Source organism: Cynoglossus semilaevis, chromosome 2 (genome assembly GCF_000523025.1).
Source record: "Cynoglossus semilaevis isolate Cse_v1.0 chromosome 2, Cse_v1.0, whole genome shotgun sequence".
Classification (NCBI taxonomy): Eukaryota; Metazoa; Chordata; class Actinopteri; order Pleuronectiformes; family Cynoglossidae; genus Cynoglossus; species Cynoglossus semilaevis.
This window is the reverse complement of record NC_024308.1, coordinates 11,102,411-11,118,552: the sequence shown is the minus strand read 5'-3', so window position 1 is coordinate 11,118,552 and position 16,142 is coordinate 11,102,411. Positions and strand designations below refer to the sequence as shown.

The 16,142-nt window shown below is 46.0% G+C and overlaps 1 protein-coding gene across 13 annotated transcripts in view; it reads left to right on the top strand.

Moving 5' to 3' along the window:
- pde4dip (phosphodiesterase 4D interacting protein) overlaps window positions 1-16,142 on the top strand; it is a 59,511-nt gene that overhangs the window by 12,092 nt on the left and 31,277 nt on the right. For all 13 annotated transcript variants that reach the window (XM_025054214.1, XM_025054206.1, XM_025054207.1 and 10 more), the window contains 2 exons: window positions 2,713-2,780; window positions 15,482-15,592. In XM_025054214.1, the coding sequence (XP_024909982.1) occupies window positions 2,713-2,780; window positions 15,482-15,592 (179 nt within the window). The remainder of the gene's footprint in view (window positions 1-2,712; window positions 2,781-15,481; window positions 15,593-16,142) is intronic.

Here is a 16,142-nt window from a genome sequence, read left to right as displayed (position 1 = left end):
TCTGGGTCAGGGACTGTAGTCAGGCCTGGTGTTTTTGTGTTTTTACTCAGGGATCAGAACTAATAACTTCAGTGGATTGTCATGACTTGGGCTTCTTCTGTTTGGATCTGTTGGCTTTCTTTCTCTTTTACCCAGCATGCATTGCACATTCCCTCTCTGGTTGACTGGCTCACATTCACACATTTAGGGTGAACAATCACTCCATCATTGCTCTGCATGTTTTTGGACTACGGGAGGACACTGGACAACCTAGGGGTGTGCCCTCACCCTCCTTGACCCTGCCCACCCACAGGGAGAACAGTTACTGTAACTGGTAACTGGTGTAAAGTCTAGCTGTAAGACAGTGGCCCTAACCACCCTGCCACCTTGTGGCCCCAAACACAAACATCACATTGGAAATTCAAAGTCAAACTGTCTGTCTGTGTGTGTGTCTGTGTGTCTGTGTGTGTGTGTGTGTGTGTGTGTGTGTGTGTGTTTTAGTCAGGTCACATGACCTTCCTGTTGGAATTCTCTTCTTCTCTGTCTGCTGTGTGTTTGTTAAACACTGAATCCAGCCGTGAGTTTACACTGAAACACTGCTGCAGGCTGACCTTGGCTTTTTATTGTTTACCAGCGTCTGGATAATTAAAGAGAGAGGCCTGAGGCTCCAGGTCACAACAGAGGAATAAAAAACCTCACTGAACAAAAGGTTTGTCTTCAAATCTGTGACATTTGTCACTCACTCAGTCTGACTGGAAACCAAACACTGTGTGACCTTCACCACAGTCCACAGGAAGTGAGGCGAACCAGTGCTTTTATTTGTTAGGACTCACCTTAGTTCAACTTAGGCCTCAGTTTCTTTGCAAGTTTTTCCACACACTTACTTTAGGGGGCAGCAGTGGACCCCAGTGCAGAGAGAATGAGGGGTTTGAAACCTTGTTTTTACTCAGACTTCAGTTCGGGTCACGTGGTGCATTCAGGGTCTGCGCACACACACACACACACACACACACACACACACACACACACACACATACACACCTCTACCTAATAACCCGTATTCACACCTGGGGATAATGAAATAACGTCCTGACTTCAACCCAAATCATTAGATACATTTCTATCTTGTGACATCATCAGTTTTTAAATGACTGTTGAACTAATTTGTCATCATGACTGAAACACTCCCAGTGTTCCCTCACAGATACAGCCTCGGACGGTGTCTGTGTTCTGGTTCCAGTACCAGAACCTCATTCCTCTCAGTGCGGTGTAATGTGTTGTACCTGGGCCCGGTGCAGGCGTAGCAGCATTAGCATCTCAGGCTTCCATCCAGAAGATCTGCTACCTTCAAGTAACAGCAGCTTCTTAATAATATTTAATGTGGTGTAATTTAAAAAGAGCCGTCAGTGGTTGCCAAGTTCTCCTTAATGATGCCCCTCTGGACCGGCTCCGACACACACACACACACTTCACTCACACTTCATGCCACCCCTCTTGACTGGAAACCCATTGGTCCTGGGTCTGAAGGAGACAGACTCAAACTATTGGTTCAAATCCCTCCTGTTTGGATGTTCCTGGGACTGTTCCTGGATCAGTGCAAAGCTGAGGTTCTGCTCTCAGACACCTGAGGCCTCTGGAACTGTTTCAGCTGGATCAGATTCTGTGTGTGTATGAGAGGATACGACTCGTTCAGATCCGGGGTTAATGAGGTTGTAATGAAGCAGCAGAACATCCTGAGGTGTTTATGTTTCTGATGGACTGTTGGTTCTGCTCCAGGGAAGTGGATCAATCCTCAACTCAGGACTGGATTTATTTTCAGCAGAAACAAACATTTCTTGTTCCACCTCCATGAAGATCCTGGTGTTTCTTCTCCATCACTGTTTGATGTCCTGTAGCTTTGTCAGAGGATTCACAGGAAGATCTGCAGCAGATGATGAACATCTACGGTTTCATGATGACCAAACAAATATGTCCCACTGATGAAGACTCAGTGATGAACCTGGAACCAACCCAGGGTTGACCTTGAATAGACCTCAGTGGAGACACATCATTGGAGAAGACGGTTCTGTTTTTCTGAGGTGAAGAAAACACTGAGACGGAGAAGTGTTTCCATGGACACATGTATGTCAGTACTGTTTATGTTAGTACTGTGTATGGCAGTACTGTGTATGGCAGTACTGTGTATGGCAGTACCTCTAACCATCAGACCATAATGTTCAGGTCAGGACAGACCAGTGTCATTAGTGGTTTTAGAGGGAGGACCAGTCTTGACAGTCTGACAGTTTGGGGTCTGTCTCCAGGGGAAACACTTACAGTAAAGAACCAACGCCACAGGACGGTTCCCCAACAGGAACACAGAAAGATGGTACTAAATAAAGCACCATTGTTCCTGCTGCACAAAGTGAAATAAAGGACCCAGTGTTGTCACCTGCAGTGGTCTTCCTCTGAGAGGGTCTTCCTCTGAGAGGGTCTCCAGAACACAGTCCACCACGTCCTCTCATGGTCCTGTCTCGGAGGGGAATTTAAAAACCTCAGACCCATGTCTGGTCCTGAACTTTCCTCAGGTTTAGCTTACAGGAAGCTCCGGGTTCTAGTCCGGTCATTTCCTGCAGTGGAAACTGGCGATTGTGGTCAAAACGTCTGAATTCTTTTCTAACTTTTCTTTAATTTCTGAAGACAGAGTTTAGTTTGGTTGGTTTTGTTAACCGTTGGTTACTTTTTCTGTCCTTGCAGATTATTCATGTGACGGAGTGGATAAAGGACCGACACTTCAGATGCACAGCCTCAGAGAGTACGAGCAGGTAAGAGCCCTCAGGGTGGGAGGGGCCGAGGGTTGGGGGGGGGGGGTCCTGGTGTCAGTACTGATTGTAGGTAGGTACAGTAGGTGTGTTTACTCCCCTGGTGTGGAAACTGAAACTCTGAGCCAACAGCTCTGTGTCATTTCTGTCCTTGCCCTTCCATGTGAGCCTCGCCCCTCTGTTTTGACAACCTGATTCATGCTCAAGGTATGTAGTCATAGGTCACCAAACGTTTTGTCCCAATGATGAATTTCTAAATGTGTGGTGAATGAAACAGGACAAGGTCAAATAATGCAAATAAAGGTCAGAGGTCAAACAGTGACAACACATTCTACAGAAGCTAAGGCCGATGGTTTGATGTCATTTACAAGTATGCTTGTTTTTTTATTTGGGTTTTTTCTAGTTTTCCTGAGACCAACCAGTACCAAAGATTTTTGTTAATCTTTGTTCAGTAAAAAGGAAACACATTTTTAAATGTTACTAATTTTTACTACTAACTGGCTTTCCACCTGGTTTTGTTAAACTGGTTGCTTAATTCTTATGTGAGCTCTGGCAACCATAATTAAGGTGTCAGTGAATGGTGTCTTTAACAGCAATATTAACATTCATGCAGGTGAATCATTTGCTGTGGTTCTGTTGATGGTCAGTGTGGTGAATGCCTTCCCACTCAGGTCAGGTGATGAGTTCTAATCCCTCTGACTTCTAATACCTGCTGTGATGATCCAGTACTTCCTGGACTGGATCATCACAGCAGGTATTAGAAGTTACTGCAGGCAGAGTAAGGTAAAGACACACAGTACTGTTAGAAGTTGGACCGAGTCCTCCTGGATGAAAAACACTTCAATAATGATCCTCCAACTTGGAGCCAATGGGTTTTTTTTTGTTCCTAGTTCTGGTTCTGTACCACAGTAATGGGTTCTGGGAACTCTGCCTGGTGCATTTTTGTATCTGACATAATGTTAGCTGCAGTGACTTGGTTTCACTGTGGGTGAAGAACTCAGAACAGCTGTGAGGAGGGGATTACAGCAGTACTGGGCCGGGGAAACATCCACAGCTAGAACTTCTAAAGTCCAATGAACTTTAACTTCAAACACTAGAAATCCTGCAGAACTAATGCTGCCACTGATGAGAATAGTGGCCCCGCCCCCTACTTTGGGAAACTTTGCTTTTTAGCATTTTAACCATTACTGGTAATGATTGTTGAGTAATCGATCACTAGGGGACTGTTCAGTGTTTGGGCAGAACCACTTGGCCATGGATCCGGTTCAGATCAGGTCCTGGTCCAGGTCTCCTCATGGGAGAGTTGATTCCAGTCAGACTAAAATGAGGACATTATTATTGGTTGCTGTATCATATAAAATTTAGACCTAAATATTTCACCATGTTATTAATGATATCTGTTCTGATTGGCTCGTTTCTTCAATATGACCACACTGTTGCCCAGTATAGTCTTTAATTTACACTGACGACCACACGGTGGAACAGTGAGTAGTGGTCTTGACTTACAACGAAATGGTCACTGATTGGATATGCAGCTGTGGCAGATTGACCCTGAGGTTAACTGTTCACACTGAATTGACCACTGGTGTGAATGTGAGTGTGAACTACACCTGGTCCACTGAACCTGGACCAGTGTAAACCAGGGGAATGAATGAAGTAACATTTGAATATTTTTGACATGAGAATGAACAACATAAAGAGTAGGTGAGGTGTTAGAAGTCCTAAACTGGTAACTCCATATCCTTCAGGTCAAACTACATCTGTACTAAACTTCTTAGACCTCAGAAAAACAAACCGCGGCTTTGACTCTAATGGATTTTGGACGGACGTCAGAGCGGTGAAAGTCAGAAAGTGAGAAATGAGAGGAGAAAAGTGTGTAAAAACCCAAGTCACAGGTCAGGACTCCAGCGTGTGATTTATCTGATTCCATCTGACGACTGCAGTATTTACGCTTCAGCCTCTCAGCCGTTAACAAATGGAAACAACTGATTTGAGTGTGGAGCGCGAGGCCGTACAGTCGGGCCTTGTCTGAGAGACGTCCACATCCTGACGGAGCAAATTAAAGTTTGTTGACCTTTCTTTGCCACCGTAGTTTCACGTTAAGCTTTTCTGACAGTGGTAGTGAACGTTGGTCCTCAGATCTTAATTGAACAGTCTGGATTATTGAATCCAGGTTAGGTTTAACTGTTTGTGTGTGTGTGTGTGTGTGTGTGTGTGTGTGTGCATGTTCCACATATGCGTTTGTTTGAAGGATCGATCTTTTCCAAACCTCTGGTTGGAAGAAACCTGACGCTGCCAGAGCTGCATTTGTAGCTGTCAAACTTCCAGCCTGACTCTGTCGTCCTGAGGTTTTTGAAGGCAAAGAAAAATCGTCCAATCAAAATGGCCCTCTCACAAATGGCCTTTATTAGTCCACAGCAGAAATTGAAAGCACATGCTCTACTATAAATGTGAATTTGAACCGACCACAGAGACACTTAGATTGATAGAAGGGGGGGGGGCTGCATATAATTTTGGCCATTAAAACCTCAGGACAAATTAGGGTTGTTAATCTGTTATTTTGCCCTTCGTCTCTGTCTTCACTTCTCAAAAACCACATGTGCCATGAAAGGTCCGTCAGAGGGGGAGTAAAGGCAGCAGTGTGGAGCAGGGAGACGGATGGTGGTGCGGCAGGGAGACAGACAGGGGTGCAGCAGGGAGACAGACTGGGGTGCGGCAGGGAGACGGATGGTGGTGCAGCAGGGAGACAGACAGGTGCAGCAGGGAGACAGACTGGGGGGCAGCAGGGGGACAGAATGGGGGGCAGCAGGGGTGGAGCAGGGAGACAGACAGGTGCAGCAGGGAGACAGACGGGTGCAGCAGGGAGACAGACGGGTGCAGCAGGGAGACGGGCAGGTCATGTGATTCTGCAGCTGAACATCGACGTCTTTCTCCTTTCTTTTTTGTCCTCTGGCTCTGAGCGTTTTCTTCTTCTTTTGTTGTGGGGACTTCAGAGAACAGGTCAGCGAGCACTGTCAGGCTGTGACATCGCCGCTGCTGATTGGCTGGCATCTCCAGCACCGATAGTTAGTCACGAGGCAGACAAGTGGAATTAGCCACACTAATAAACTGTCAGAGAAAAAAGAGTTGACTCCTGATGAAGGATGAAGACTGAGGAGGTGGTCTTGGGGGGGGGTCACAACTGTCAGAGGTCGTTGACCTTCATTACTAGTTACTGACTTATCTGGTCTCTAAAATGAAGAGAAAAACAAAATAGTGCACCCTGCCCCTCAGTGGTATGTAGGAGGCATTGCATGGGCTACGTAAGACTGTTCTTTCTTTTCTTTTTGTTTTAAATGTTTGTTTAAAGATAGCAATTATTTGTTTTTTTATTTAAATGAATCTAAATATGAATCAAGTTTTTGTGTATGACCTAATTGAAGAGTAGAGACTGAAAAAAACAAAAGACTCACACACTCTAGATGTTTCAAGTGTCAGACAGAGATGTTTTCACTAGACGTCCAGTGAAGGAGCAGTGATGAGGAGTTTAATGGACGCAGTGACGACCGCAGGGGTCGGTTTACACTGCTGCAGCAGCAGCGGCAGCAGCAGCAGCAACAGCAGCAGCAGCAGCAGCAGCAGCAGCAGCAGGAGCAGCAGCAGCGTGGCTGCAGATCAATACCCAGGAGCTCATCTTTCAGCCCAGGACATACAGCATTAGGCTTCATTCACTAGAACACACACACACACATCGCTCTGTCTCCACACATCACGTCAGACCATTCACTGTTTCATTGTTTACCTCCTCTAGTTTCTGTATAATGTGTTTCACTGCACAGCACCAGCGCCATCATCTGGACAGTACCAGACACGGCCCGACCCTGTGAGTGGCTCAGAGGCTGTTGTTAATTGGTCCCAGGCCTGAGCAGTAGATCTGTGCTCCTCTCTGCCGGGTCAGTGAAGACATGTTGACTTGATCAGGGCGTCAGTCATGGATGGTAATTGTTGAGTTAAAATGTTCGCTAATCTGCCCCCCACCCCACCCCCCCACCCTCCAAGTCACAACATTAACTCTATCTCTGAGTGTGCATGCACGTTTACACACGTGCACTTGTCTCGCTTTGGTTCCTAGAAAGTGTCAGAGAAGGACGAGTAGGACCGAGTTACCATTTAGCAGAACCTCTCTCTCTCTCTCTCTCTCTCCCTCCCTCCCCCTCTCTCCCCCTCTCTCCCCTCTCTGTCTCTGTCTCCGTCTCCGGACGACATCTAACAGTTCTTGTGAAGCGCCACATGTGTGGAGCAGACCTCATTTTCTTCCCTCTCCACATACCAGAGAAAACTTGCCAGAAATGAAGGAGGAAAATTTATGTTTTTAAAAAGAAAAAAGTCCAAAGTTGGAAGTGAACACAGCGACTTGTCATCGTTTACTTCTCAGGCAGTTTTACTGGAATCATCGTATTAGACTGAAGTGTTAGAAAATGAGAAGGGGCGGTGGGGGGTGGGGTGTGACAGGTGCTTTTATGGGGTACAACAACCCTACGTTGAGTGAAGAAGACTCTAAGTGGATTCATCTCTGGCAGAGAGTTCATGTGTTTCAGCAGCCACTCGTTCATCCATTAGTCATGTCTCACTGTTTGCCTTCAGTTTTTAACACACACTCCAATTTTTGAATTTTTTTTAACTTTTTTAAGCTGAAGCCGCGTCCTAAAATGTGCCTCTGAAAAGTTTAAACTTCAGCAGCCGTGACTTCCATGAAGTTCCACAGAACAAGTGTCAACTATGAAAAGACCGAAAGTCTCAGTTTCTTTAAAACACAGCAGGAGTTCACTCCTCTGCCCTGGACACACTCCTCACCTTGTCAAAATATTTTCCCTCACCAATGAAACGTTGGAATTGAACCATCAAACCTTCTGCCACATTCGTGGCTGCGGTCCTAGTGGAGCCGGACCTCCACAGAAACGTGTCAGTGTTCACACAGAGGTGGAAACAGAGGTCGTGACGAGGATGCAGGGCAAACGAGACGTTAGCTACAAAATAAAGTCCAGGAGACAAGGACGGAACATGTCTGAGTTTGTTCCTCTGGTTCTTTGTCACTTGAAATTAAAGAAACAGTTCGCAGACTCTGCTTTGAAAACCTGCTGGTATATAGCTAACCTAAAGCCACGCTTTAATGCGGCTAAAATGATAGCAAAGGTTAGCTAAAACGACATTAACTGAAATCTTTAGAAGCGACTGAGGAATTAAGTTATATTAAGTACCAAAAATGTATAGAATTATTAAAAAGATATGTGAAAACGAAAAGTTTTTTTGGTACGTTAGCGCTTTCCAGCATCAGACATTTGCACATCTGTGTCAAGTCATCGACTCCACGGCAGAGGAAGGGACATCATCCTGCCTATAGGAAGTGATCGTTACAGTTAGCATAAAAAATAGAAAAATAAGGCCTCGGGTTAGACTGGTCGTAGACCAGGTGACGTTGTTAGTTATTGATTGTTATGTCTGTAAAGAGAAATGATCCCCTGTCTTGATTTTTCTTTTTAACCACTGTGGTTCAAACTAAAGTTCCAGATGAGTTCAGGCTGGAGTAGACCTTCTGGACAGTTTGGTTTCTGCAGGGCACAGACGACTGGCAGAGCGTGAACAAACCCAGAAGGCTGAGCTGAGCTGAGCTGAGCCTGGCCCAGATCGGAGCGGCCCAGTCTGAGCCAAGCACTGTTGAGTAATGCTGTTAGTAAATACCGAGCCAATTACGGCTAACGAGGGCCTAATTGGAAGCAGATGAACATTTATTGAATTTGTCGGAGAAGGTAGAGTGGAGATACTGTAGCTAATGAAGTGCAGCCGCAGGGACGGAGCCAGGCGAGTCTGGGGAGGGGGCGGGGGTGTAACTCACCTGGCAGTGCCAACAGGTTTGTACTCATTACACCACATACTTGTACACTTTTTATTTTTACAAAAAAATGTTAATGTAGTTGGCCTTCAGACTATGATTTAGACAAACTGATTTAAAGTTGATCCTGGCCAGTGATTAGGACTGATCATCTGAGAGTCTGAGTCCACAGATTAGTCCTGGTCCACACCAGTCCTCAAATGTTCCTGAACTCTGGTAATATTTATAACTAAGATTTACGAATATCATTATTTGAATCTTGTTGTTTTCGTGTGGTCTACATCCAAGCCAGAGACTCTGTCTGGTTCTGGTTCTGGTTCTGGTTCTGGTTCTGGTTCTCAGATGTTGATCAAAGGTCTGTTTGTTTTATTTTAGTTCACACTTGTACGTCGTGTGTTTGATTAATGATTAGTATTTAGTCAGTGGACACACAAAAGTGGTTAGCACACTTGCCTTCTGGGTAATTTGGCTGAAGTAATTCTGACCTTTGACCTGATTGGTTCTGACATCCTCTCATTTCTCCTGCTCCGTCCTCCCTTTCCTGCTTCCTCCATCACATTACATCATTTGTGCCCCCACCCCTTATAACCCCATTCACACACACACACACACACACACACATCCCTCTCTGTTTCTTCGTGGAGTGATGAGCTCCTCTTCTACAAACTAACACCATTATGCCAACTGATGGTTCAGTGCAGCGAGGGCCCCGGGCCCCGCTCTGTGTCCCTTTGATTTCTGTCCACAGACAACAGAAAGGAGGGCACGCATCCAGTGCATACAGTACACACACACACACACACACACACACACACAGAGACACACACTGTAGGCCTGCATGTGGTGTGTCTGAGTCCCCCCGTGCCCACATGTGTGCAGTTTGATGCTCACTCATGTGGACGTCCCTGCTCCGTCTGTCCACAGAGGATTTTCCACAGACAGAACTGAACTGTGTCTGTTGGAGGTGTGGATTTATTTTATTGTTACATTGACGGAGTCTTTAACACATGGACTTTATCCTAACTTCATGAACAAAGAACACTGTGGTTCAAAGTGGGGGAAGGGGACCGCCTAACGGGACACAGAGCTGCAGCACTGCACAATTAAAGTGAACTTCAACATTGCCTTTATTTGAGCCTGAGTGTAGTACTGACATTGATTTGTCATTTTATATTCTCTCTGGATCGTTGTGGTCTCCAGAGACTCAGAGACTCAGCTCCAGAACCACTTTTATTAACAATATTTATTTCTGACCCAGTTTCTAAAAACTGTAAAAAAAAATTAAAAAATTATTATTATTATTATTATTATTAGTAGTAGTAGTAGTAGTAGTATTACTATACACAAATGTATGTTCTCTAATCTGTAAACCATTGAACCATTTCCTTCCATTCTTTATTGGTTTGTTTCTCTGTCTCGCTGTAGCTGCTGCCTGCTGCTCACTCCTCTGTTATATTGCCATCTATTGGCGAAAGCTGTGTACTGCTAGTTCGAGTGAAATGACTCAATCCACAGTGACTTTGACACTGATTGTGGAAACGGGATATTATTTATGGGTCACTACTCTCTCTCTCTCTCTCTCTCTCTCTCTCTGTGTGTGTGTGTGTGTGTGTGTGTGTGTGTGTGTGTACTGGAGCCTGCACAGTCGTCCTCTGTTTTCCACTGGATTGTGGCTCCACTGCCAGCATTTCCTCTGCCTCCTCAGTGGAGAAGGAGGAAAAACTCTGAGCCACTGACTTTGTTCTGCAGCGTTGGGTTAGTTTTCAAATCTCTCTCCTCTTCATAATCCCCTCCTACAGACAAATGAACAAATGAATCCAAGCGCAGTCCGAAAAATGCAGGGATGGATTGAGTTTCAGTTCCTCTCAGAGACCAAAGCTGCCTACATAGGAGGGTCGGCCATGACAGTTGGCAGTGACTTCAGCTTTTGGGGCAGAACTGGATACCGTAATTTGGATGTGCTGTAAACACTCTGAAATTAGAGCCAGACCGACTCTCCCTTTTGAAATACGTCCATGGGAAAACTGGGCATTTTGGCTGCAAACGCTCGGCCGCGACCATAACACGGAATCCTCGCTGCTCTGATTGAATGTAACATGTTTATCACTGCTTACATAAACTGGTGGAAAGAATGTGCTTGGCTGGATCTTGACATGTGTGTGTGAGTGTGTGTGGTGCACAGGCCTGAGAACAGGTACTGGTGTCACTGCAGGAAACCTTGGTCTTAACTTCAGATTCTGCAGGATGTGGAGGCTGAAGCTGCTGATCATCTGTGTTGATTATCTCTTTATATCCGTGTGTGTGGTTGTGTGTTGTGTTTCTCATGTTCCAGTGTGTTGACATCCACTGATTAGCTCTGGCAACACCACTAAGTAAATGCAGATTAGTCCAGCAGGATGGTTTCCTGGTCCAGATCTTTCCAGCCCCGGTGCCAACACTTGGCAGATTGATGCAGCACCTGAGGAGGTTTGAGGTCCAACACCACAGTCAGACCTGAGGCCTGAGAATGTGCTGCAGCAGCAGGCTTCAAGTCTGTGTTTCAGTCCACTTCCCTGGTCCAGTTAGTGGACAAAAGAATCAGTTCTTCCTCCACCGTGGAGGCTGAGCCACAGTGAAGATGATGAAGATGAGATGATGAAGATGTAGCTGAAATCAGACCACAGACATTTGATCTTCTTCCTGTTCCTCACGTTCTCCCTGAGCCACTTTGATCCTGTTCTTCCGCTCCTGATCTCAGGTCTGAATTGATTTGCAGCTCGAACTGTTTCATGTCTGCGCCAACCTTCGATTTATTCGCCATGTGGATGAAGTCATTTCCTGTCTGGCCGACTCTCAGCCTTCACACCTCTGAAGGGGGAGGCGTAGGGGGGAGAAAAGCTGTTTGTTGGCTCAGTGTTCCAGGTTTGTAGACTTGAGAGCGACGGAGGTTGTAGGATTAAATCCTAGACGTACGTGTGCATATGCATGAGTCTGGGAACAGCCTGGAGGCCTTCAGTCCCTGACTGGACCAGGACTCAGCGGCTCCACACTGTCCAGCCGCTGTGACGACCTGAGCTGAGATTCCCTCGAGGTCACTGTAGCTGTGTCTGTAGTTCTGTCTGTAGCTGTGACAGGAGTCTGATTCCAGGACCTGCTCTCTTCTCTCTTCCCTCCCTCCCTCTCTGGGACTATCACACTGCCTCATCAGCCTCTCTTCCGACCGCAGCCTCATCGGTCACAGCCTGCGCTCACTTCCGGAGGTCAGGTATCCTGAGACAACCTGAGGTCAACGGTGTCTGCAAACTGAAGCTGGGAAAACCCGATCTTAACCCATTACTGTGTTCTGGGAATCAGCACCAATCAGTTTATCGGAACATGGCCAGGTCTGGTTCTGGTTCTGGTTCTGGCTCTGAGTCACTGTGTTGGAGACTGATCCAGGATTGTTGATGTGTGTGTGAAACAGTTACAACGATGACATCATCTGTTTCAGGACATTTGATCCTAAACCTTTTACTCTGTGACTCTGTTACCTCTACTGTGACCTGTGAACACACACTGCACAGATTTCTTTCTGGATTTGGAAAAAGAATATTCCCTGAGCATTCCCATCTCAGTGACCCACATCTGGGATAAAGGATCTAGACCACAAACTGAAACCAGAAATGTTGCTCTGTTGGTTCAGTGTCGGCAGAAGAAAAATAAATCCAAATATTAATAATGTGATAATTGAAAAATGATATGTGAGTCAATTATAATAAATTATTATAAACATATATTTCTTTATATTTACGGTTGTTTAACTCTTGTCTGACACAGTGGTGTCGAAGATGAAACCAGAGGAACAACAGTTCTGGGTTCAGACAGGAATCTGTGGCTGGAGTTCCAGCAAACACAAATGTGAAGAAGTGGAACTCTGTAGTTCTGTGTCCACTGCTTCCTCTCACACAGGCTTTAATCTGACCTTTTTTTCTGAACTCCATGTCAGTGGAGATGATTTGCCGTCAGGCTCTGGTTCTGTACAAACGAGCACAGATCTTTTGATCTGGCGTTATAGACTTGGCTGCTCTGAAGATTCTGGCTCCAGCTCTGGGCCGTGTTCTTGTGTCTGAGCGTCTGGACTCAGTGTGTGCCGTTAAAAAGATTCAGAACCTGTTTTGCTTCATGTCTCTGGTTCTTCTGGCATCATTAAAGGAAAAGCAGTGGTTCTCCAACCAACGAACTCTGGGAACACAGACAGATCAGTGTCAGGTTGTTGTTGTTGCTGTGTGAGTGTTGTCTCTGACATGGCTTTGTGTTCTGGACCACGGGTCAGCTTATCACACAGCTGCTAATAATCAATGTGTTATGGTTGTTGGTTCTAGTTGTTGTTGTCGTGGTTGTAGTTGTGGTTGTTGTTGTTGTGGTTGTAGTTGTCACTCAGATCTTGTTCAGTATGAGACACAAACCCATTTCATTCTGGTGACCTAGTTTAGACGTTGTCATGAACTTGTCTTTTTTCCCTTTTACTACCAAATACTAAAGTTCTTTGGCGCCCCCTATTGGGCACACCTAAAGGACTTGTTACAGTTCTAATCCAGATGTGGTTCCACTTTGTGATCTACTGTCCCACATTGTTCCAGTCAAACATACTTGTTGTCCCACAGTTTATTGACTGGGAACCGGTAACACTTAGTCTATGTAGTCAGTGTGTGTGTGTGTGTGTGTGTGTGTGTGTGTGTGTGTGTTGAACTGACTAATAACAGGACTGTAACACAGTGGTTTCACAGCTATTTAATTACATCTCACTTCATCCTATTATATTACAGTAAATATTGAAACACTTGGTTTGTGTGGTGATGAGTCTGCACTTTTATTTCCAGGACACACACACACACACACACACACACTCCTGCTGGGAACATTACCTGGTAAACACACCCGTCCTCAGTCATCGCTCCAACATTTCTGACAGATGACTGTGGTGCAGTTGCAAAAGTCTTGAATTTCCCTCAGATGATGAGTAAGAACTTGGATGTTGTTGTGACTGGAGGGGAAAAAGAAGAAGAAGAAGAAGAAGAAGAAGAAGCCGCACGTGTTCACTCTTCTGTACTGACTTCAGTATCGTCCTCTCTTCCTGCTGGGACACATTCTGCCCCTGGTCCAAGAAATTAAGGAGAGTTTGATTTTACAGGAACCTGTGCCCTGTGGTTCCACCGTGGTTCCGCCGGCACGTCTTAAAGAGCGCGCTCCTCAGTGTCGGGGTGTTTTGATTCCTGTCATGAGCGTGGCTAATTGTTTCCTCCTGCTTCCAGGTTTAAACTAACCACATCCTGACTGCTGCTCCGTCACATTCACCATGATTTTCATCTGACTCTCGGACAGAACCAAATGTTCTGTTTGGGCACAGGAGCCTGAGCGGGGCAGAGTGGCCGGGGCAGTTTGGTTTGGCTCCTCTGCAGGGTAAACTCAGTGTGTCCTTCGCTTTAATTAGCTCCTGGGGATATTTTTAGTGGCCCTCTTGATGAGTTAATTAGGTTTACAAATGATGATTTTTAACCGTGGACCGTGGCGGTACAATAAACACAATCAGACGTTCCGCCTGCAGAATTGCATTATGGGCTTGGCAGTGCCAGAGAGCCGGGACTGGAAAATGTCAGGCTTGCTGGCATCAAGGAGCTCCAGTTACCGGGAAAAGTTAGGGAAAAAAGTTTAGCTCTGCCAGTCTGGAGTGTGCACACACAAATACACACACACACACACACACACAATCACATGCAAACATCCAATTACACTGCTGTTCCTTCAGAGCGGTGTTTTTTTTTAAGCCCTCTCGGCACAGAGATGGAGCGGAGGCTGGAAACCTTGTGCCACGTTGCCATGGAAACACAACAGGAGCCACGGCTGCGTGTGAACGGAGAGAGATGTGGGACAGGGGACATCGGAAAATCACTCGTGTGGATTCTCCAGCCTGGAGTCTGGGAACCTGAGTGTCATGAAGGCACGTCCTGATTAAAAACAACCACCGGGGCAGGAGGGAAGAGGGAGGAAGAGGAAGAGGGGGACGGTGAAGGCTGCAGCAACACGCAACATTTTTCTTCGTCTTTTTCCAGTTTTGAATTTTTGCTACATGGTGGAAAAACTCCCAGAATTAAACTGACTTCGTGAACACGTTATTATTATTATTGTTGTTGCTAATAATACCAATAATATATTGTTGTTTTTATTGCTTGAGTGAAGTGTTTGTGTGTCTTTCAGCACGTGTTTTCTTGTTATATCCTCTCTGCGTCTTTATTTATGAACCCCTGTCTCTGTGGAGTCACTTTCTCCTCCTGTTTGAGCCCCCCCCCCCCCTCTCTCTCTCTGACTGGATCAGCTGAAAGGGAGGGCTCAGGTGGAGTGATAGCGCCCCCTGTGGTTAAAATACTGTCTCAAACTGGAAAAGTAAAATAGGGAGATTTTAATTTCCCTGATGTTTATTTTAGTTGTTAGAGGATTTCTTTTAGTGATACTTTGACTTTAGGTCTGGGATCAAGTGGACACAGTGTAAAGGCACAGCAGCACACACACACACACACACACACACACAGTCTCCTGTCTCACATTCTTGACATGACTTCTACATGGTAAAAAAAGAAACTCTCCTCCCCCTCCTCGGGGGGGCTCATGTCCACTGCAGTGGTCTTCACTCTGTCACTCTGTTCACAGACGACAGCAGATTTAGACTTTGATTTTTGATTTTCTCCTGGACTCGGCTGTTCTCCTTCTGCTAACCCCTACCATGTCAGAGTAGATGTGGGGCTGCAGGGCCCCAGTGGAGGAGGTGCTGCCCCTCACCATGTCTAACTGTACTTTCCGTGGTTATCGCACCATCTCGCAGCACCTGAACGACCTGAAGAAGGAGAACTTCAGCCTGAAGCTCAGGATCTACTTCCTGGAGGAGAAGATCCAGCAGAAGTTTGAGGAGAGCAGCGATGACGTGCACAAGCGGGTAAGTGAATGGAGGAGTGAATGGGGGGGTGAATGGGGGGGTGAATGGGGGGGTGAATGGGGGGGTGAATGGAGGCTTGAGTCCTGCAGCTGGACAGTTGAGTGTGTTTTTATTCCCAGTCTATTTCTGCAGTACAGTCCTTCCTCACAGTGAGAGGAAAACTGAGGAGGTGATGAACCTCAAACTGAAGTCAAAGTCAAATTTAACCCAGTAAATAGAATCAAATATATGGTGGATGTGTGTGTGGGACCCTACAGTCTGACCTCTGACCTACACCAACGTTTCATCCCAGTGTGTTTACGTGAATTGCTGCAAACTGGAAACTGAATGTATGTAGAGAATCACAGACCTGCTGTGATTCAGTGAGTCAGTGACCTGGTCTGCTGGAGCTCACTGACACACTGATCCACTGACACCTGATCCACTGTGGTCAGAGAGCTGCACGTGAACGACTCAGGAAGCAGCAGCAGCCAGTCGTGTTCAGTTAGTTACTGCTCTCAGAGCCAGGGGGTAAAAGTGGTGGTGGTGTTGCTGGGGGCTCCTGTTGGGG